We start from the raw sequence: 24,229 nt of genomic DNA on the forward strand, positions 1-24,229 counted from the left end.
TTGGAGATGAAGATAAGAGAAAGCAACTAAATTTTGGGAGTCTTGTTACTAATCCTCTTGATTTTGTTGATATCTTCCCAGAGAAAGAAAAGCAATTGAAACACTTTCTTTAAGTTGCTTTCTTTGGGATGGTGTGAAAAGAAAGCAAGTCCTTCCCCAGGGAGAACTTAGTTTTGAAGTAAAAGCAAAAACAAACAATGAGACACACATATAGATCATCTTGCAGGTGTTTGGCAAATGTTGAAGTAGAGGGCGCTCAAGAGGGCAGCATTAATATCTGCAAGGAGATAATGCAGAAAATGCGGAACTTAGGAAGCATTGGCAGCAGCGGGAGACCATCAATGGAAGACAACTACGATGATGAAGAGATTCCGAGGCTTGCAATGTCCACATTTCAAGCTAAAGAAGAAGAGATTGAGAGGAAAAAGATGGAGGTTAAAGAGAAAGTTGAACTCCAGTTAGGCCGTGCTGAGGAAGAAACAAGGCGCTTAGCACAGATGTGGGAAGTTAGTCTATACTTCCTGTTACAAAACATCATTAGCATCTGAAAATCACTTTGTTTTAAACTTACGAAATGATGATGCAATTTATTAGGAGCTCGAAGTGCTCGGAGACCCTTTGAGGAAGGAAGTAGCAATGGTGCGTAAGAGAATCGATTTGGCCAATCGGGAGCTTAAGCCACTTGGACAAAGCTGCCAGAAAAAGGTAACATACCAGTCTAGCTTTACCATTTATTGCAACTTGCTAATACATTTCCTCATTGCATATTGGACGGTTGAGATTTTGATATCTGAATCTGACCCTGAAAAAGAGGAATGTATCAACAACCCTTCAAAGAATAACCATAACATGGTAACTGAATTTGAGAAGACCATACAAGGTATTGACAAGGCCAGCCGCTGCTCATGACAGGAAAAAGAATATAAAGATGCTTTGGAGGCTTTTAACGAAAAGAGCAAAGAGAAAACTCAGTTAGTTGCTACATTAATGGAGGTAAGTTGCTCTCAATCTCTAGCAAGACAAGGTAGCATATAGAAAACTCTGATCTAACTGATGGTCCAACCTTGTAAGCAGCTGCTGACTGAAAGTGAAAGAGTGAGAATGAAGAAACTGGAGGAGATCAGCAAAAACATTGAGTCCATGCAGTAAAATGTTTATTTCGAGTGATGCAGTAAAATATTATTTTATTATTTACACTCTGATAAGCCCTATTATTCTTATTTAAGAATTTTTATCATGATGAATTAATGTCAAATACAGAAAGCTTGTCTTGTCTTATCTTGACAGCAATACATGGCCAAACATCGTTATAGTTATCAGTGTCTTTCCTCCCCTAGTAATAATTTGTGTATAACTGGTATTTTCATGACGCTATGTGCCCCAATACTAAAGGTTCAAGTTGCTTAAATGACTTCAAGAGAGAACTTGGCAAGGCCTCATGCTGATTTCCTGGGTTTCTGAGACGAGATCTCCAACACTACCTTTAATCTGACGGAAGTTGTTTGTACTCTTTCAACAGCTTTGGGACATCATCCATTCGTAACTGAAAAGAAACCACCAACTCTTAAGAGTTAGAAAATATAAGGAAAACGACGAATAAGATTGCCAGATCAAAATGTTCATTATAAAAGGAGAAAAAAAGCAGGTGGCACCAAGACAAGGTTGGTTAAATCAACTTTAAATTAAAGATTAATATGTTCCCCTTGTCAAGACTTGCTCACAATCATCTTCAGTTTTAGCTTAACAGCTCATGCCCAATTCACCATAAGTAACATCTCAACATTACACGATATAATAAAAACAACAATAATAATAATAATTACTATAACTACTACTAGTAAGAAGACACGATAGTAGCCATATGTGCAGTTGCTACCACGTGCCTAGTGACAGAAGCAATTTAACAACTAAATAATTATTTTTATCTATTAGAAGAAAATAACTAAAGCCAAACAACTATAGCTTTAAAAAACAGTTCACAGTCTGAAAGTTGTCTTGTTAGGCAAAATCTACGTTTGTTGAGTTCTTTGCATATGAACTAAAAGCTCTGAACAAAGCTCTTACTCAATCAACTGCACATTTATATTACTTAACACCCAAAAATGGATCTCCCAAATTCTTTTCCTTCACTTCATAGAAATGGAGCACAAACCCAACTCACTTTCCAAATAAATTCTCAACTACTTTCAGAAAGTGAGTTTTTGTGGGCTCACATCAAGATTGTTTAACAGGAACATGAAATCTTCTTGGATTATGCGAAATGTACTTCAGAAATGACCAAAATTATTGAACAGAAATACCATGTTCTCTACCACAATAAGGAGCTATATGTCTCCAGCAATTATGAAATAGGTTTTCTCTCCATATTGTGGATTCAGAAACTAGACAAGAACCTGAGGTTGAATAAAAAATAAAAGCTAATTGAATTCGGGTCGACATCACGTGAATCAGAATGGAACCAATTCGTTCCAGCTATTCCCATGTAAGCCCTATTTTTATGGGGAAAGTAATAGACCCCATATTTTAACCACCACAATGTCTCTTCGCATATTTTGCATCCAGATACCTGCCTGATCGAGTAGAGTAATAAAGTAAAATGACCCAGGTGTAATCAAATTGTACTATATAAAATCTGTTTAACAAAGAATTCAGGAATCCATTTCTTTCTTTTTTTTTTTATGTTTGATAACAGAATGATAATTTTCCCAGAAGAAAATGAAATACTAAATCTTCATAGGTTAAGCACAACATAAACTAAGTAAAAAATTTAGTTTGTCTAGTACCCATTCACAACCTACCTGAGAAGCATTTTTGAGATGGTAAAACTTGTAAGCATCTTTTGCAAGAAAACTTGAGTCAACTGAGTGAAAACCAGATCCACCAACTGCTCTGTTATATTAACAAACATAACACAAGAAAGAAAAAGACTATTTACTTTTGAGAATAATCAAAGAACAATGGTAAAATGCACAGCACATATTATATCAACATTATTTGATGAACAAACAAATAGTTCTAGATAAATTTTAAAACATACAATCTGTATCCAGTTTCAAACTCTTTGTATTTCATGCTGACACATCAGAAAAAACCACATACAACTTCCAACATCTCAGATGCACTCAGTTGATGAGGATAAGCATTAATAGTGTCAATTGACTCTAAACAGATATTTCATAGTACAATCTCTAGAATCATCAAGAAAGTTGGGAAGAGGGAATCAAATGGATCTTTCTTAGGAATGATACACAATACTGACTTATTTCATGGATAAGCCCCCAAATTTTGAGGAAGTAGCCAGTAAAATGGTCTATGGAAATGAAAACTACCACTAAAGAATAATAACTATAGTTCTTACAGAAGTTGTTGAGTAATCAGCCTTTGGTAATCACGGAGCAAGGGTCCAAGCTCCCTAAGTGGTATTGACCTTGGTGCAGACCTCCTCCAATGGTCACGAAGTGCCAGAGTTGCCTTCTTTCCCTAAGAAAACATAATCGATCAACCAACATTACCAGTTACTATAACTGCAAGCTTTACCTGAATGTGTCAGACCTGTGCATTGCTGAGATGTCCCCCAATCAATTTCAACCCCAGTTCCATAAATTCTCTGTCTTCCAACTCATCCATAATCAGATGCCCAGGACCAGAGCCTGAAACTACAATTTCTAATCTTTTCTGTAATTCAGATATAGCTGAATCTTCCATTCTGCTTTCCTGTTGAATACATTGACGATGCTCAACGAGTGAGTACTAAACCTCCGTCCGATGTATAATCAAGGAAGAACTTGATGAACTTTAAATTCAAAACAGAGTTCGTTTGCCTAGCACCAGAGAAACCAATATATGGATCTTAAAGAATGCCACTAATGTATTTCTGATTTGTCTGACTAAGAGGTTGATTCACAACATAAACTTAAAGGAACAAGGGCCTTTCATCTGAATGCCAACCTTGCAACTTTTCAGGATCAGGAATCATGCATATTAGACATAAGGTTTAGAAGGCAGGGACCAATTTAGACATTTGCATCCAATAAATGTCTCAGCTTTAGGGTACCATACACCAAAAAATTTTGAGAATAATCTTGCAAGACCTTGTATCTCAAGCAATTGAAAAACTAAGGTACTAAGCAACTTGACAATGAGCTAAGTATACAAAAAGCAAAATATAATATTTAGATTCTACAGAGTCATCCTGATCCATACCTTGGTTTTAAATTGAACGTTATCAACTGCAATTCCAACATTACTAGTTTCAGGAAGATTTTGCTGAGAAGATGCAATAAACCTTTTCGCAATAGGATCATCTATAAAGCAAGATAAAATCATGAGTAAGAACTAGAACTAGTTCTTTTTAAATGGCTGAGCTATACAATGGAGGAAACACTTCATCATCCATTAAAGGACCGGCCCGCTCCCTCTACCCACCACTTAATCTGGTTTAGGTCTGATTTAGCTACAGATCCCCTATAGATGGCAAAAAAATAATAAAAGGACTTACTTTCAGACACAAATTATGACAATAAAGTAGAGATCTACGAATCATATAATACTACGAACCCTTTCAATCTCATTCGTTTCAGACATTCCTTTTCCTCCAACATTTCATACAAACAAAAGTTTTCTGTCCTGTTAATAAAAGAATGAATATTTTTTAGAAGAAAGAAAAATTACAAACAAGGATGAGAGGAAAATGGATCCTCTAATAGAGAAAGAGAAAACAGAAGATAGCATCCCCGACCTGGTGCTACATGGATAAAACACCTCTTCAAAAACCGTCAGCGTCAAACAAAGAGAACAGAGGAATACACAACATCCTAAATAACATGAACCGGCTGAGATCACTCCCTGAAAATCCTAGCATTCTCCTCCAACCAAAGGGCCCAATAAAACTGACCTCCGCCTCCCCCCCAAGGGAAAAAAAGAGAAAAAGAGAGAGGGAACCACAAACCCACAAGTATAGCCCCCTCTGAAGCATTAAAGTATCCTTACTCCATACACGACAGTGGGAAAAGAATAATAAAGGAATAAGTCTCCAATTCTAGAGGAGATACCCACAAGAAATTATACATTGATAACAACCTATTTCAACCCTCCAGCCACCACCATGATGAAAAAATAAGTTGCAAACATAATTACCTTAAAAATAAAATAATAGTCTGTTTATTATACATATCACTCTTTATGTTACTTCAAATATTTCATGACTCAATAGGAATTATAAATAGACAAGTATAGTATAGTATATAGCATCAGTCTATTATATAAAATTTGTCATTTGCCAATACTCCTTTGATTGGTCATAAAAACTTGGGGAAGGAAAAAAAGAAATAGGTGAATATTTATCTGAAATGACATATTACTACCTTCTGGAACCAACCACCACAAATCACCAAATGTCGATTTCCCATCAAAGCCACCAAATAACAAATGGCGTGTACCAATACATACCATAGAATGGTATGCTCGAGCAGGAGGAGGTTCATTACCAGTGGGCAGGCGTTTCCATTGTGCAGACACTAGTAGGAAAAACATTACATCACTTGTCAGGATAAGAAAGAAAAGGAGAGATTTACAACTTGAAAGCAAAATTTTTTAGACAAAGCACAATCTACATATAGGAAAATTGCATTATGGCAGAGAATCAAGGTAAAAATATGGGGGGAGAATGGATAAATTACTGACAAAGAAACAACTGTTAGGAGTACAAGAGTTCCATCTTCTATTTCCACAAATTTTGCAATAAATACTGAAACAAGAGATCAGTTTTCGTAGAGAGCAACAATGAACAATTTCATCAACGTAATCTCCGGTCGGTAGATATATGTTTATGTCTGTACACGCCCCCTCACTTTCTTCAAACAAAAAATCATTAGTTTCTTGACAACAAAAACGGACGCACCCCTTTTTTTATACAGAATAGATTTAACTCTGGATTGCCTAAGTAGATAAGATTATAAATCTATTAAAATATAAAATTATTGTACCATTTAGTTTTTCATTTGTCTTAGTACCATTATTTCCTAATCCTATTAGTATTAGTATTTCTAAGTTTAATACTATATAGGAAATGGTATTTGAGTAGCATCATAACATCTCTATAATTTCACTTTTTGAGGTATAATTCAATTAATTAATAAAATACTTTGAGAGTTCCTCAATTTTTTTATTATATGATGCAACAAAACCTTACATATATTACTTAAGACTTATTACATTAACAACTGACGTACATGATCTTATTTCCAAATCCTACGTAAGCAAATTAATCTTAATCTTTCCTACACTTTTTCTTTAGGAAATTTTAAAGCGAGTAGGATTAAGAAGTTGATAATCAAGTTGCATTCTTGGGCCTAGCTAAATTCTATTAATATTCAATACTTCATTTTTAAGCTTAACATTGCATGACGAAAAAGTGAAGTTGCCACCCTCCAAGTTACCCATTGTGAATAATCCAACAAGTCATCAATTCCTAAAGTTAGAGATTGCTAAAGTTCACATGTAGGTACCAATGGTGTAGAAACAACATAGTAATAGATTATCTCAACTCATTCTAACAAATACAAGTAAATTAGACATCACTAGCACACAAAAAAAAAATAGACGGGTTGCTTGCATGATGGCACAAAACAAATAGAGCTCAAAAATGGCATGTCGAAGAATTATTACCTCTGTCCAAAACAATGCAGTCATTGTAATATATGTCATAACGGCTCAGCCAACCACCAGTTCCATGTCCTCCAAATAACAACAGCTGCAATTGAGAAGTCATAAGGTATGAAATATAGTGAGAAATTACATGAAAGATAAAAATAAGAAATGATGATGATGATTGATGATAAAGATGATAACATTATCTTTTCATTTGAAAAAAAAAAACCTTGTGAAGATTAAAATAGAGAGTAAAAAGAGTTAGGATAAAATATCTTCCTACCAAATAAAGAAAACAAAGTAGAAAACAAGTAAAATGGGACAGAGATCAACTATAGAATAGCCTCACAATTCCTTTGAATAATACTCAAAGGCAAACTCCAGAAAAAATCATGCACCTTACGCCATAAAGAAGTAATGCAGATAATCCTAATCCCAAGTATATTTATAACTAAACTTTTTATTGTTACGGTCATGGATGTTCTCATTTTTCCACGTTGTGGCTTTTAGATGATACTTTTCCTTCTTGAGACTTACTTTGGTATCTTTTCTTCTGTTTTCATTTTTCAACATTTTGACTTTTAAAGGATATTTTTCCTTCTTGAGACTTACATTATGTATCTTTTCTTCTTAAGATATTTCTTTGAAGATCCCACAGAGTAATAATAAAATGGCAGAAACTTCATATGGTATATGTATTAATGTGGTATAAAAATCAAGATCCATCCCCTAGAAATACCATTGAGGTATGAGTTTTGAGAAGAGTACTCGCCACTTGCCACCCTTGTTCCATTCCACCAGCTTGAGATATCTTCCATGCCTGTTCTTTCCTAGAGAGAAAATCAAAGCTCTGCCTTTTTCTCTCAAATTCCTCTAAGAGTTGTAGCCCTTCACCCAAAGAAAAAACAGCCTTAAAGAAACATTTAGTCTCCTCATCAAAGAAGCAGACAAAGAAACAACTCCTAAAGTCATTCTCAATGATTCTCAAAATATCATAAACCTTCCCTTTTAAGACAATATCAAAGAATTTCCTCTCCACCGCCAGGAATTTCCTTGGAGTGGAAAAGAGCACAGCTGTTTAGGGTCTTAAGACAAGCCAAAACATGGATAAGAAGAGAAGAGAGTTAGAAAGAGAGAGAAATGCAGGCCATGGCTTCATTCATGGAGATAGAGAGAAGGAGAGAAGAGAAGTTGGAACGAGACAGAAATGTGACAAGAAGAACGAATAGGCAGGGAGAGTCAGGTTCTATGGAGCTAAAGAGATTGCAGTCCAGTATTAATTACGGTAGTATGAGGAGAGGGGGAAAGAAAGGGGGGGAAGTTGAAATAAACATTTAATCCATGTTTGGGCAAAAAATTTCGTGGAATGTTAAGGGAATTAATGATCATAAGAAGAGGCAAGTAATTAGGGGAAGTATGAGCAGATGGAAACTAGATATCATCTGCTTGTAGGAGACAAAAATGGAGAATATGCAAAAGAGGGTCATTAGAAGCTTGCAGAAAAATATATAGGTGGTTTGGAAGGAGTTACCGGCTTCAGGCTCAGTGGGTGGCATCCTGGTTATGTGAGGAGGAAAGCTTCCGGTCTGTGGAGTACATAAGGTTGAGTGTTCTGTTTTTTGCCTTTTCAAAGATCGGAGATGTGGGGGCATATGGGTGTTCAGAGGGATCTATAACAAAAGGGAAGGGAGTGATAGAGCAGTGTTCTCGAATGATTTGGAGAAATGCAAACATAAGTGGAATATGTCTAGGGTAGTGGGAGAGGACTTCAACATGGGGTTAAGCATACAAGAAAGAACAGAGAATTCCTTCTCAAGGATTTGTGCAGAAGAATTCAAGGAGACTATTGAGAGATTGGACCTTGTTGATCTTCCACTTACTGGCGGAAAATAGACTTGGTCAAATCAAAGGATACACCCTACATGTTCTCGAATTGATCAGTTCCTGGTGTCTGTCACATGTCATCTTCAAGTTGCAGGTATATGCCAGAAGAGGTTGCAGATGATCATTTTTTATCACTTTCCCATTTGTCTTGATTTGGATGGGATCATGTGGGGTCCTTGCCCATTTAGATTTGAAGATAAATAGTTAACAGTGGATGATTTTTGTGCAAAGGTTGAAGAATGGTGGAGAGGCAATGAGGTTAATGACAAGGCTAGCTTTATAATAGTGCATAAACTCAAGGCAATAAAGACAGCAATAAAGCAATGGAGTAGAGAGGGAAGAGCATCGGCACACAAGTACTTTTTTGAGAACTAGAGGCCATCAACAGGTTAGAAGCTAAGGAGGCAGTAACTATAGAAGATAATAGAGAAGAAGGAAAATCTTAAGGATGAACTGGCGACTAAGTTGCATAGGAAGAAGGTTGACTAGAGACAAAAATCGAGATCAAGATGAATTAAAGAGGGGGATCGCAATACATAGTATTTCCATTGTATGGCCAGTCACAATAGAAGATGTAACTATGTGGAGTTGATGAAGATTGAGGACAAAAAAGTAAAAGGAAATCATAATCGGAGACAAGGGGTGACGGAATATTTCAGTAACCTATATCGTGAAGATTTTGAGTTGAGGCCTAAATCAGCTGATGTTAGCTTTGACAGTCTAGATGAGGCGAGTAGGGTGTCACCTGAAAGAGAATTCTCCGAAGAGGAAATTTTGAAGGTCTCATGCAGTGCAGGAAGGATAAAACTCCGGGACAAGATGGTTTCAACATGGATTTTGTTCACAAGTTCTGGTATTTAGTCAAAGATGATATTATGAAATTATTCAAGGATTTTCATGAGGCGAATACATTTATGAAATCACTCGATTCCACTTTCTTGGTTTTAATAGCAAAGGTGGAGGGAGCAGTTAACATTAAGGAATTTCGGCCGATTAGTCTAGTGGGCAGTATTTACAAGTTTATTGCGAAGTACTACTCATGAGACTTGTAAAGGTAATGAGCAAAGTGGTCGGGAAGAGCCATGCGTTTATGGAAGGCGGGCAGATTATGGATGCGGTATTGGTAGCCAAAGAGGTGGTGGATGAGCAATTGTATAGAAAGAGAGATAGGGTAGGGTGTTACATAAGCTAGACATGGAAAAGGTGTACAATCATGTCAATTAGGGTTTTGTCAATTACATATTGGCAATAACAGATTTCCGTGGAAATTGGTGGAGGTGGATTAATGCTTGCATCACCACTACGTCTTTTGCGATCATGGTAAATGGTAGTCCATCAATTTTTTTCAAAGCTTCAAGAGGATTAAGGCAAGGTGATCCGTTGTCCTCCTCATTGTTCATTATTGTAATGGAAGCGCTCAACAAATTGTTGGAGAGAACAAGATAGCAAGGTTTGTTCAGTGGGATCAAGGTGGGCGAAGGAGAGACGGCGAAGGAAATATCGCATTTATTTTTTGTTGACGCCACATTTTTATTTTGTCAACCGGAAGAAAGAGCGCTACTAAATCTTAGGTGTGTATTGTTATGTTTTCAAGCTTGTAGACTGACGATGAAGGTCAGTTACCAACTTCACACTACTAAGGCTTATCTCAGGTTAAAATAGCGAATGGTCGAGGGATTTGGTTCACCTCCAATAAACAAGAAAGAATGAAAGAAAAAAAGAATCAGTGCAGAACAAGCTAAGACCTAACTTACTACGAACCCTGGTTTTTCTTTGGGTAAAAAATGACAAGCCATTGGTTACTAGGAAACTTTGTGTTTATGCCTCTTTAGGAGATCACAAGTTTTGGAAAACCTTAATAAATGTGATCTATAAGGACTACCAAGTAAGAAATATGCAGGCTGGATATCTAATACCGTTTCTAGTTGAATATCATTTCTTTTTCTCACATTCTCTTCTTCCCTAATCTATCCTCCTTTGTGTTCTAACTCTCATCCCCTTTTTTCTTGTGCCTTTTGTCCTCATTCCCCTTATTTTCTGTTATTTCCTTCGTGTATTCTCCCCCCCACCCCCCCCCCCCCCCACTATAAGATCCACTTTCCTGCATCAAAGGTGTTCTGCCTGTAAAAGACTATGAAATGTTAAAACAAAAGTGTACAGTAGCAGGGACTTCATCAAGGTCTTTACATAGTGCCCTCCAGAGGTAAGTGTATGCCCACAACGAGGAGATGGTGCTTGACCTGGAAGCTTCAATTGGGTCCATCCAGGTACTTCATTCTCTTCCTTCCACAAAATTGGCAAAATACGAACCCAGGTCAGTTAAAAACAAATTAAATAATATGAGATGATAGTACTTTTTTTTAAGTTGAGACAGAATAAAGCCATCGCTGATGAAATGAACTCAGAGAAGTAGAAGCAACAGAATATCAACAGAGATTCAGCAAAGATAGAAATGCTGAAATAAAATATTAAACATAAAAATAAGATTTTATTCTATTCAACCTGATTTTGAAAAGCCAATTGTTCAAGAAGATAGTGATTCATTTCATGCAAAGATATCATCTAGTGTAACTACTTGACGTAAAACTGTTTCCTTACCTTGATTTGGATGGTTCGGATGTCTCAGGAATATTCTGCCTTTTGTGCATCATACAGAACAAGAAATAAAAGTGGAAAATTGTTTGTGGGGACAACCAATTTTAAGAAACCTAGTACCATATTTCTCAACTAAAAATAAATAGAAAAAATCGAATACAAAATGAAAATTTCACGTTGACAAAAAGTCTGCAACTCTTTTCTACCAAATTATTGCAGTCAAGTGGAAATCTTTCTCTCATAGCCAAACGAAGGACTTCTACCTAGAACTTCACATGTGGCCTATATAGAAATGAAAAACAGGTGCCATATATAGTGAAAATTTAACCATTATTTAAAGAGAAGTGATGACATTCAACTCGCAGATAGTACACAATATACATTCATGTGTGTGAGAAAATTTAGCAACAAACCTTCTTCAAAAAGACCTTTCAAGGCCCATAAATCACCCATGATTGGCCCACCACCACCTGTAGAAACATCAACTTAGCTAAAGCAAGGGTTTCTTTATATGCTCTGACAGCAAAAATAACCTAACCATTATCAGCCAGAACAGAAAAATACTAGAACTCTAAAGAAACTGCTGCTGATTTAATTATAAGCATATGTATTCAATACCAATCATCTGTCATTTTTCTGAAAGGAAACACAACAACAATGGAAGTGAAACTTATTCAAAACGAAGAATTAGGGTAAAAAGGATGACTATCTTGCATTATACTATAAGGTTTATGATAACGCATATGCATCAGTAGCAATCTTTGAGAAAAACATTTGGGCCCTGGAATCACAGATGAAGGACTGTGTACATGAAGCGGAAACAAATATCATAAGACCAAGATATGCTACTTTACCTCTACCACCATAAACAAGCAACCGTTTCTCAACCATAGTAGCTGTATGGCCACATCTAGGGGCTGGTAATGATCCAGAAACTGACAGCTCCATCCACTCAAGTGATACTGTTTGTGCATGCAGATCAAAACTCTCTCAATGAATATGGTCCATCTAAGAATGGAAATTTAGAAAAAATTAAATCTCAAAACTTGAGAAAAGCAATTACTTGTGTCCATGACATACACATCCGACAACCACCTTTTTCCATCCCATCCACCATACCTGCACTCAATTCAATCTACTTTTGACAAAAATACAACACAAATACCTCCACCAGGTGAATGATAAAGAATCAAAGAAATACTTACATTACAATCTTTTGGTTTCCAATTGCTGATGCAGCAGCAAAGTCTCGAGGTGAAGGTAAGTCACCAAAGCTAGTTAACTCTGACCACTGCCATATATCTAGAATATATGTAAATGCAATTAAAACCAACAGGTACAGAAAAAATCATGAAAGCACTAAAAGAAGGCATATCCAAGTTTTTGGTCTATATTTTTTAGCATTATTCACTATTTGAAGCTACATATAAACTGGACATTTACCCGTGTCTAGGACCCAGAAGTCACCCAACCTGAAATTAAAAATTTTCCATCAAAAAGATGTAAGTTATTGAGATTGAAACACGCACATATCTACTGTACACATAAATGTTGGACATGCACATACCTTTTACTACCAGAACGGCCACCAAAGATGAACATATGACAATCAATTGCAACAGCAACATGAAACGCTCGCGGGCTGGGACCTGCTTGTCCATCAGATCCACTCCCAGTGCATTCCGGATGAAACCAGATCTTGTTCTCTGATACATGCAGAGAGCATATTCAGACCATACACAACTTTAAAATATATCATAATGATAAGCTCTTTAAGGAGTATTTTTTAGATTGTGTTCTGACTAAACATAAAAAACAGATCTTGTTCTCTGATACATCCAGAGAGCATATCCAGACCATACACAACTTTAAAATATATCATAATGATAAGCTCTTTAAGGAGCATTTTTTAGATTGTGTTCTGACTAAACATAAAAGAACGGAGACAGAGAAGTAGGAACCAAGAAGTATATGGAGCCCTGACCATTCGAGAAATCAACAAAAAAGGGTGCGGAACTAGAGTAAACAGGATATAAGTGCACAGCAAGAATGACTTTTATCTGGTTCTAGTTCCTGTATGGACAACTTATGCATCCTTGATGCAGAACATGAAGATTCTAAATGAGAAGTATTTCTCAATTACAAAATATTTTATGTTATATGACTTTTTTGGTTTCATTAAAGATGTTTAACTTATTCAAGAATTATTATACATTGGCCTTTTGTTCGAAAATAAATAGGAAGGAAAAGAATGTAAAGGAGAGACGGCAAAATATCCTCAAGAACAAAACATTTTAAAAAAAAATTACAAATCCTTGACCCAAACAAAAATTTAACAAAAGCACCCATGATTCAAACACACAAAACCCTTCCTTTTTTTTAATAGAAAAGTATGAAACGTGCAAAACTTCCCCTGACCACTGTATCAGATAAAACTAAAACAGACAGTCACTGTAATTGTTAAACTCTTAAATAAAATGTTCTACATATAACACATTAGATCCATCTGAAAGCTTACATAAAAATCATCCGAAAACTAGCATAAGGAGAAACTAATTTTTCCTCTATTCCTTTGCATCTTCCATGATTCGTTATAATTGTTAATCTACGAAGTTCCTTTTCTACTTTCTTTTTTCTATTATAGGTCTTTGGAGAAAACTCCACCTGCAAAATTTTTGTGCAAAAAAAAAAACGACTTTAAACCCAAAAGTCAAGAAAAGATTGATGAACTCTATTTTTAATATATCAATATTAGCATATAAATATATATACATATATATGTATAACTTTAGAGGAATAGAATGTACAACAGAGGAGGACTAAATGCCCTTGCAAAAAAAGGGGGGGGGGGCAGAAAAGACGAAGGCATAAGCAATAAAACTACTGAACATAGAATTGCCAGCCAAAAACCTATAAATTAGACAAAGAAGTATCATTATAAACACACATGAGCCTTGGCCAAAAAAGATGCCAGGAAAACAATCTATCTCAGAGAAACAAAGAGATAGAGTAATGATCCTTAAAAATCCTTGCATCCTCTCCAGACAAAACACCCACAATGCCCAAATAACATCATCCTTCTCAGAACAGTCTATCTTCTTTCCTCTTTCCAACACCACAGAGAGAAGAAGTAATATAACCCTCATGATTCAGAGGAAAAACCCAACAACACCCAAAGTGTCAAATATATGAATCTGAATTCTTCAAGCGTCATCCAAATCCAAGAAACGATGACTATGGGACTCAGCATCGCAAGAATACATTTATTTCAAAAAAAAAAAACATCGCAAGAATACATCATACACACATAAAGGAACAAAGTATCATTCAGCCTGTGAGGTGTTCATAGACAGGAGAGATGGTTGCATCTCTCCTGACAGGGATGGGAATAGCCTTCAGGCTTTCCTGTCAACACATTCGGTTATGGCAACCCACTCTCTAAGTGGATCTATAGTACAATTCAGCCCGTGAGCTTGGAGCAAATCATTAGTATTAAGCTTGCTAACAACCATGGTCACAACAAAGACCATCCAAAAATATTGATTCTGTTGGCAAGTGTATTTGCATAGTAAGTAGAGTAAATGATACATTAGAAATATACCTCTCTCACATAATTAGTAGTGTTTCCTTTTATTATTTATAATCTGTATATATGGGACCTTATTATTCAATAAAATACACACTTTATTCTCCATATCGTCTCATATCTCTTGGTCAAAAAAAAACCTTAAACTCTTTTACAAACTTTATTTGGCCTTCATTGCCAAAATAAGTCACAAAACCTAAGGAGCGCCTTCATTGTCGGCTACCACCACCCAGCAGCCAGCAGCCAGCTACCAAAAGACCCGCCACCAGCCCATAAAACTGGCTTTCGTAGCCAGCAGCAGACCTCAGCCACCAGCCACCCCATGAGTGTCCCCCTATCTGGCCAAACCCCATTAAAATAGTTTCTCTCCATGGCACACAAAATTCCTTCTTCTTCCCACCTTCCTTAAGGAAAGAGAGAAACACTTAAGGTAAGGGAACGCAACCTAACTAGAACCACAGAATCTGTACGAAAGCCTCCAAGTCACCTCAAAAAAGAAAAACAGATTATTATGGGATTCGGTCACCTTGAAACACTAACAGAAATCCAGGGGAAAAGAGGAATTAGGCCTGCGAGATATGCAACTAATCATTGGCGTTGAGTCCAGTCAGAGATACTTGAACAGTTGTCTAAACAAAACCTTAACCTTATAGAAAATTTTGAAAATTACTTAATGAAAGTTTCATTGTGTCAAAAGGAATTATCGCTCAGATGCAGAAAGAGAGACTTGTAAGAGTATACATTAAAAGGCTCTAAGATCCAGATTTTACTATCCACATGCGGGGAGACACTAAAAAGCTATAAGATGTTGAGTAAAGAGATAATGTTATTAGATAACCTTCGATTTCTAGAGAAAAACAAATTACAAAAGACTAAACCATCCAACTGATTGAGAAATTGACTGATGGGAGCATGACGACATAAAGAAACGTTATAGAGGAGAGGGAAAGGATTAGAAAAGGGAAGATTCCCTGTACAGAAATCTTTCGAAAACAAATTACAAGAACTATAACTGGTTCACCATGCATACCCTAAAAACAACCTCCAATTGCTATCATCTTCAGTACCCTCAAGAAAAGCATCAACCACCTTCCTCATTCATTATGTTCCTTCAACTCTAATAACCTTCCTATGTTTTTCTACCCAAAGAGAAGTTCAAGATTCATTCTTCACCTGCACAAATTCCTAGTTTAAATGTTGGGTCCCCTTTACTAGAAAAACTCACCAAACGCCTTAAAAACCATATAATTCAAGTTCGAAGTGAGAGATTAAGAAACAACTTTGGAAACTGTTCTGCATTATGATTATAGCATCTGCCTCTTTACCTTCAAAAACAATATTGAAGGATGTTCGATCCACAAGAAGAAATTTTTTCGATGATACAACTGGTAAGGAAACACAGAGGAAGAAATACTTGTCCTCATAAGAGTTTCTGCAACTAGTCATTATACAACATGAGAAAGCATATCCTATTAATTTTTCCCATGAATGGGGTTGAATAGATGATACAAACATGTATAATTTAAGTTCCTAAATAGATGACATGTATAAATTAAATGATGAAGCATGCAGCTTTATTTAAATTTTGAGTTCAAGCAGTGTTAGTAGAATTCCACTCCGGTCCAACCGCATCCAACCCACATGCTACTTGCCACTTGCCACTCCCAAGCAACAGAATTCCAAAACAGAACAGAGCATGGCAAAAACAGATAGAACCATCAAACGCGTAAACTTCTAAGTCAATCTGCGCGCCTACACACCGCTAAAACCCTTCAAATTCAAAGATACACCTATTCGAACTAATTAGCTGCAAAATAGATTTGCAAGGTATCATTTTCCAAAAAGAAGTTTTATCCGAACATATTAATAGTAAAGAAACAAGGAATCAAGTCAGGCCACTGATCTCATTGAGTTGAAATTGGAATTACGAACTTAATACCCAAAAGCCAAGAAAATTCATCAAAGGAAACTCGAAACTGAAGATCAAAATGGAAGAGAAATACCAATATCGTAAACTACTATGTCCCTGAGAAATCTCTTCTCGACAAGTCCACCAAATATCACAACCTTCGATTTCCCGATGCCGACAGCAGTATGACCACTGGTAATCGGAAGATCAATCAAAAAAAAAAAAAACTTGATTATATACCCATTGAAATTCACACTAAATAGAAAGAGATAGTACCTGCGGGGTTGCGGAAGAGTTCCACTGAAATCAGAGGAAGAAGCTCGAACCCAGTAATGCATTTTTACGTCTCTGCCGATGCGTTTTTTCTCTCCTCCAACTTTTTACTTCTATTAGTTTCCTCTTTGGTACTTGCAAGTATGCTGAATTTTGACTTCTCTTTCTTTCTTTTTGTTTTTTTTTTTTTTTATCTGGTTATTTCTTACCCCTTTAATTTCATTTGGTTACTTTCCTGTTTTATTTACAGATTGAGAATTGGTATATCCCTTTTTTCATAAGCTCTGAGAAGCTCACATGCATTTTCCAAAAAATTGAACTAAATATTCAGTATAAGATAAAACCAAAAACATTTTTGGCTTGATAATTCTTTGATTACGCAAATTCTTTTTATTTAACATAAAAAAATATTATTATAAATTAAATTTAACATATTATTTAAAACAAAGTCGATTAACTGATTACGTTGAACTTAAATTTTATAATAATCAATTCTCAAATAATTGATGAACTAAAATTTGGAGGAACAATCCGTGTATTTACAGCCTATTGAAACCAAGATATACATATACCAAACACAAAATGAAATCATACATAAGCACACACTGCTCAAAGTGATACCAAAGTAAACAAGATCATGTTTTAACTCTCTTTACAAATACTTTTTCCTTACCAAAAAGAAAAAAGAAAAAAAAAAAACTCCTTTACCACATGCATAAATTTATTTTTTCACCAAAAGAAAGTATATAATTTGTAATAAAATATAATTGTTAAAAAATAAGGATTAAACATAATTTTAAAAAATTTATATAATAATTTATTACACATAAATATTTTATTTTTAAATAATTATTTTAATATATAATAAAAAATAATTTACAATCATATATTATATGAAAAGAAACACGTTATTATTAAATTGTCAACACTGACTTTAGTTCATCGACCACACGATCTATGAGTTCTTCATTTATCTTGTTTATGAGATCACTCATATCTTTTACTTTCTTTCTAACATTTTCACTCATCTTTTCTAATACCACTTGTTTGATCACTTTAGCAATCTCGTCTCTGTCAAGTCCATCGTTAAGCTTGTTTCTCTTCACCTCTAAACCAACACCAACCTCTTCCACAACCTTTGCATTTATTGGTTGATCAAGATGCATAGGCATAGCTATGATTGGAACTCTATACTTTAAACCTTCCATGACTGAACTCCATCCACAATGACTAACAAATCCTCCAATGCTTTCATGTCTTAAGATTTTTCTTTGCGGTGCCCATCCTTCAACAATTATACCTTTATCTTTTGTCCTTTGGAGAAATCCTTTTGGTAGTTCTTTTTCTAGCTCAATTTTCTCTCCTAGAGGAAACCTAATTACCCAAATGAAATTCACTTGGCTTAGTTCTAATCCATGGGCTATCTCTTCCCTCTCTTCTTTTGATAAAAAATATTCACTGCCAAAGCACATAAATACAGTGGAAGATCTTTCTTTATTATTCAGCCACTCAATGATTTTTGTTCCGTCTTCATCATATTCATCATCTTTAATGGAGATGTCATCATCATCATCATCATCGTGAACGAGTGGACCAGTTGGAACTATTCTTTTGTCCAATAGAAGAGAAAGGTAATCTAAATACTTTCCCTCTAGTTCTCTAAAAGTCTTCACAAAAATTAGACCAAAAGAAGATTGCTCGAAACTTTGTGTAAACCTGTTCATATCGCTCATATCATTATTATGATTTGAAGTACTGGTAATATAGATATCTCGAACAAATTTCTCCAATGCTTTAAATTTCAAGCAATCTTGAAGATTCGTGATTGGAGGAGGCCATTCAGTATCATATGGTTTCTTAACAAGATGAAAGAAAAAACAAGTCGTGGCTGCAGAGCTAGTCGTGAAATGAACAGCTGGAATATTGAGGGATGAAGCTAGTGTTGCCGCCCATGGTTGAATGAAGTCATAGAGAAGAAGATTTGGAGTTAAGTTTTTGAGTAATGTAAGGAAGTAAGGGGCAGCCATGTCAAGAGCTTTCTTGAGGGTGGACATGAGATGGGGAGGGAGGCCATTAGTGGTGTGATAGTGGGGAGGAAAGTCGAGGAATTCTGAGGAAAGTTGAAGCTCCACAAGGCATATGGATCTTAAATGTTTAGGAGAGAGTTTTGGTTTGATAAAATTTAAGTTTATAGGAGTGGAGCAAAAGTATATAACAAAGTTTCTCTCGGCAAGCTTTTTAGCTAACTCCAAGAATGGAGTTATATGGCCATGAGCTAACCATGGAAACATTAAAATGCTAAAGCTGGTTTTTTTATTGTCACCCATAGTTCTCTCTGCCTTCGGGTTATGATCACCATTGTTTTAGTCTCTTATATATATACATGCACGTGTATGTGTTCCACGTACATACTGAGGTTTGATAAAATTAATTATTACCAAATTCATACGTATTGTTTATTATTTAATTTAACTATTAAGAAAGTTTAGTTAAGATGATCTATCCACACACATATATATATATATATAATATTTTAACTACATATAACACAAATACATAGATGATTAATAATTACTATATATATAATTAAGAAATATTGTTGCATCAAATATATATTGTTATTGCAGAAAAGTTCAAGAAATTCAGATTATGTACGTCAGCTTTTATAATTTTTAGTCTTCAAATCGAAAAAGAAAAGAATTAATATTTACGTGTTGATAAGATTTTATAAGACTTCAATTTTTATCCTCATTATAATTGGTTTATTCTGAATTTGTATTTGATTAAAAAATTAATTATAATAAATTTAAAATACTACAAAGTTATTTTTTCTGTTTATTATTAATTATTTGAAAATAAATTACAACAGTTCAGAAGAAAAAATTAATTTATTTGTGTAATTTCTTGCTCGAAACTTAATCCAAATATATTTGATAAAAATATTTTTTATAAATTTAAATAATTAATCTAATTTACAAACATAGTTTTGATAAAATAAAAAAATAAAAAATAATATCTTAAAATCAATCCAAAATATTATTATATATATATAGTACGTGTGGGATCAGGCACGTACGTGGAGGCCGCACATGAAGGTTGGTGTTATTTCTTACGTGATGCTTTGAACAGATGAAGATCACGAGGATTAATTTAGATCATGTTTCAAGAAGGATCCAAGTTTTAGTCATGTACATGATGTACCCTTATCCATGGAAAGAAAATATCTATTTAACATATATATATATATATATGTGTGTATATATATATATATGTGAGTAAAGGGTTATATTTTTTATTTTATTAATTATTTAAATTTTTTAAAACCTCATCTAATTAAAAAATTTGGTAATTTTATTACTATATTGCACTAATCTAAATAAATACATAATATATCACATTATTAATTAAATTAGTGACATACATTTAAAGATTCGGAACCTAAAAGGTAATAAAGTCATAAATTAAATGCGGAAGCGAAATAATAAAGTTTAGAGTTTACATTTTTTACACAATAATTTAAAATGTTCAATAGGGTTACGAAACTGTCTTTTCTAAAATAGTAAATAAAAATTAAAGAAATAAATAAAAGACAAATAACTGAACATTTTATAACGACATTCACTAGCTTCTGAAGGGATTCTATATGGTGAACTTATTCACAACCCTTTTATTGATCGGGATCTGGGTCCTGATTCTCTTGATTTGAAATAATTAATAAAATAGTAAGTTACAATATCTCAATAAGAATATTACACTACTCACTAATACAAAAGTTGAAGGTTGATAAAAATCATAAAAACGACCAATAGAACTCTTGATTTAAGTAAATTCATTTATAATAAGAAAAATCATTTATTGCATATATTTACCGTTGCGAGATTTTCAAAATCGACTTATAGAGACAATAACGCAAATAATATATCAATCTCATTTTCAAGTGAGTTATAACAATAACTTCTCATTTTTATTTGCCTACTGGTATCATTGGGGGCCTATAAAGATATCCTACTACGCGTGAACCAATATCCAACATTGTCAACTAACCGGCCGTCCCTATACCCCATCTGATATGAGCGTAAAAAATATCATCCCTTAATACCCCATCCGATATTATGGTGAATCGACCCGTCCCCATACCACGTCCAGTATAAGCGCTAAAAATATTATTTTTCGATACTTTGTCTGGTATGAAGCAACGTCACGGTAGGGTTTCTTAGATACCAGGTCAGTCTACCATCTCCCAGAATATTCAATAAAACTATCATTCATTAATTCACGTGATCAAATAATTTTTTATTTACATATTAATTACCAATTTCATAAATCAACCATAAATCACGCAAGACAAGCAATATATATATCAAGGAAGTACAATTAGATCATTTAACCATTTCAATATATCATCATATATTTAAAGTTGTAAATTCAACAACTAGTTATACAGGACAACAAATAAATGACTAACCAGTTTCGACTCCATTAGTAACTTGTAATTATTCTCAAAGTTTTCTAAATTACACAAAATACCATATTATCGATTATTAAGCTTCAATTCCATAGCAGAGAATAAGGTGAGAGGTTCTTACCCAAATCGATGTCCGAAACACCGAACTTTCTACTACGCCTACTAGCAATCTCCGACTTTTCTAAATATTCATGCGGAGATTAAAATACACTTCACGTACTTAAAAATACCCTCAAAAATAAAAAATTAGTGTTAAAAACCTTTTTTTAACCAATTTCAAAATTCTAGCACGGCGGCACTGCCGTATTCTGATGGTGGTTTACCTTGACTTGACCGTTTTTGCCAATGTTGGCAGTTTCGACCGATTTTATACTCATCTCTGCGAGAAAACACATTAGAAGGACTCGATTGGCTAAAAAAAGTCAAAAAATAAAAATCTACCGACGACAAAATTTTTTAGTACGGTAGCTCCGCCAACTCACCTTTGCGGCTGAGAGATTTTCTTCGATCAACCTGTATAAAACATAATGATGAACATAATAATGGAAAAATCGCACGAAACAAAAAATAGAAAGGCGCTCACCGGAGGCGATTTCGGGTTTTGCCCACGGTGACACTTGCCATGTTTTGCCTGCGATGACGCTGTCAGGTTTTGTCCTCAGTTTTCGGCTCATACGTCATTCCTTTTGCTCCGATTTTGCCATGGAGGTGCTTGAAATCAAATTCCGACCAGATAGAAGAATTTTTACCTTTTTGGGAGGTTAGATGTGGCTTCAGCACAACAGTGGTCGGTGGTCGGCTCCCTTCTCTGGTGACTAGTTCTTTTTTTTCGGTGGGAGGCTAGCGGCTAGGGTTTGGATTCGGTGTGATACGAGATATTTATACGCGTCTCGCGTTAATCTGAGTTGGTCATCACGTTTGATCTTGATCGTCCGATCGCGTTTAAAGAGAAAATGAATATGAGTCATTTATCACGATTTGATCTCGAGTATAAGATCGCGTTTAAAGAGGGAACGAATCTAGATCGTTCATCGTGTTTAATCGCGATCGTCCAATCGTATCTGAGGAGAGAACAGATCCAGACAGTTTAGGCGTGCGGGAATGCTTCCAGGCCATCCGATTGCGGGGCACGCGGATTGCCAACTTAGCCTCCGGCATGGCACCGAATTAGCATGCCTTGCCACGCGGCCCACTCCGGTTCGTTAAGGCTGCTGACTAGGCAGTCCTACATGGTGTAATTTTTCTTAATTTTATTTTGACCTCCAATTTTTTATTTTTCTTTCAAAAATATCATCCGAACTCAAATTTTCACCCATTTTTTTCTAAAATTATTTTCAATTTCATTCTCAACCTATTTTTTTTTCCTAATTTCACATTAAATAAAAATTTATTAATTTCAAAATTATATTTTTATACATTTTTTAAATTTTAAATTTTATGTGACAACATCATATAAAAATGTTTAAAATTCTTTTTATACTATTTTTTTGTTTAAAGTATCTCATTTTACTTTAAAAGAAGACAAAATTCTTCATTTCTTTTAATTTTACGTCATAATTTGTTAACACATTTGCCACGTCATATTCACATCATCGTCCATGTCAACATATTTTAAGACTTTATAGTTTTACCATCATCTTCTTGGCATTATCTTCCCTCTAGTGTCCTAAATTTTTCTTTGTTTCTTCAAAAGTTCTTATTTATTTTATAAATAATTATTTATTCATATATAGTAAAGATTCTAAGATTATTGGAAGGATTCTTGTTTACTATTATTTATCATTAATTATATTTGTACTTTTATTTATAATTATTATTGTAATAACTGGACCCAGAATTTGGTCCCGAATTAATTTTAAAATTAAAAAATTTATAAAAATCTAAATTATGAAATTAATAAATTTTAATTTAATGTGAAATTATGGGAAAAAATAGGTTGAGAATGAAATTAAAAATAATTTTGGAAAAAATGAGTAAAAATTTGAGTTCGAATAATGTTTTTAAAAGAAAAATTAGAAACTGTGGGTCAAAATATAATTTAAAAAATTATGTCACGTAAGACCGCCCAGTCAGCAGCCTCAACGAATCGAAGCTCGCTGCGTGGCAAGGCACGCTGACTCGGTGCCACGCGGGAGGCTACGCTGGCGATCTGCGTACCCCGCGATCAAATGGCCCAAAAGTGTTCTCGCGTGCGTGGACGGTCCGGATCCGTTCTCTCCTCAAGCACGATCGGATAGTCATGATTAAATGCAATGAATGGTCCAGATTCATTTCCTCTTTAAAAGTGATCGAACAGTCGAGATTAAATCGAGATGAACGGTTCAGATTCATTTTATCTTTAAATACGATCGGATGGTCGAGATCAAATGCGATGAACGGTCCAATTTAACGCGATACGAGTATAAATATTTTGCATCACACCGAACCTAAACCCTAGCCGCGAGCCTCCAGCCAGAGAAGAAGAATCAGTCGCTGGAGAAGGGAGCTGACTGCTGCCCCCCGCCGCGTCGGAGCCACCTCCGACCACCAAAAAAGGTAAAAATTCTCCCACTGCTTGGAATTTGATTTCGAGCACCCTTATGACCAAATCATATCAAAAAGATAGCGAGTGAGCCGAAAACTACGGGCAAAACCCTCCAGCGCTGCCGCCGACAAAGCTCGAAACCTCCTCCGATGAACCCCTTCCCGTTTCATACAATTTTTCTACCATTATGTTCATCGTTCTATGTTTTACAAGTTGATTGAAGAAAAATACTTAGCTGCGAATGTGAGCCGACGGAGCCGCCGCACCGAAAAATTTCGTCGCCGGTAGATTTTTATTTTTCGACTTTTTTCGGCCAAACGAGGCTCCCTAATGTATTTTCTCACA

General features: G+C 35.0%; 3 protein-coding genes and 1 non-coding gene across 8 annotated transcripts; 2 read left to right on the top strand and 2 right to left on the bottom strand.

Moving 5' to 3' along the window:
• Positions 1-173: 173 nt before the first annotated feature.
• On the top strand, positions 174-1,278 carry LOC110819378 (uncharacterized). 4 transcript variants are annotated; one of them, XM_022048545.2, is made up of 4 exons: positions 174-506; positions 595-705; positions 913-993; positions 1,075-1,278. In XM_022048545.2, the coding sequence occupies exons 1-4, from the start codon at positions 198-200 to the stop codon at positions 1,147-1,149; spliced, it is 576 nt and encodes a 191-aa protein (XP_021904237.1). In that variant the 5' UTR covers positions 174-197; the 3' UTR covers positions 1,150-1,278. The 4 variants fall into 4 exon arrangements, with proteins under 4 accessions (XP_021904237.1, XP_021904238.1, XP_088068807.1 ...); XM_022048546.2 differs by having other exon boundaries at positions 881-993; positions 1,075-1,100; XM_088212681.1 differs by having other exon boundaries at positions 881-1,278.
• On the bottom strand, positions 1,133-17,058 carry LOC110819379 (Galactose oxidase/kelch repeat superfamily protein). 2 transcript variants are annotated; one of them, XM_088212680.1, is made up of 17 exons: positions 16,899-16,916; positions 16,717-16,814; positions 13,646-13,791; positions 12,695-12,833; positions 12,571-12,599; positions 12,333-12,429; positions 12,191-12,246; positions 11,982-12,089; positions 11,541-11,597; positions 10,720-10,811; positions 6,667-6,751; positions 5,364-5,516; positions 4,204-4,304; positions 3,553-3,714; positions 3,359-3,480; positions 2,799-2,889; positions 1,133-1,543 (listed from the first exon to the last, which is right to left on the bottom strand). In XM_088212680.1, the coding sequence occupies exons 4-17, from the start codon at positions 12,727-12,729 to the stop codon at positions 1,484-1,486; spliced, it is 1,248 nt and encodes a 415-aa protein (XP_088068806.1). In that variant the 5' UTR covers positions 12,730-12,833; positions 13,646-13,791; positions 16,717-16,814; positions 16,899-16,916; the 3' UTR covers positions 1,133-1,483. The 2 variants fall into 2 exon arrangements, with proteins under 2 accessions (XP_088068806.1, XP_088068804.1); XM_088212678.1 differs by lacking the exon at positions 13,646-13,791 and having other exon boundaries at positions 16,899-17,058.
• Positions 14,467-14,589, top strand: LOC148268671 (U6atac minor spliceosomal RNA). The gene has a single exon (XR_015817445.1). It is a non-coding gene; the product is annotated as a U6atac minor spliceosomal RNA (small nuclear RNA).
• Positions 17,059-17,809: 751 nt separating the features above from the next.
• LOC110819221 (mogroside IIIx synthase-like) lies at positions 17,810-18,949 on the bottom strand. The gene has a single exon (XM_022048345.2). The coding sequence runs from the start codon at positions 18,947-18,949 to the stop codon at positions 17,810-17,812; it is 1,140 nt and encodes a 379-aa protein (XP_021904037.2).
• Between the last annotated feature and the right edge of the window lie 5,280 nt (positions 18,950-24,229).

Source organism: Carica papaya, chromosome 2 (genome assembly GCF_054855325.1).
Source record: "Carica papaya isolate Zhongbai chromosome 2, ASM5485532v1, whole genome shotgun sequence".
Classification (NCBI taxonomy): Eukaryota; Viridiplantae; Streptophyta; class Magnoliopsida; order Brassicales; family Caricaceae; genus Carica; species Carica papaya.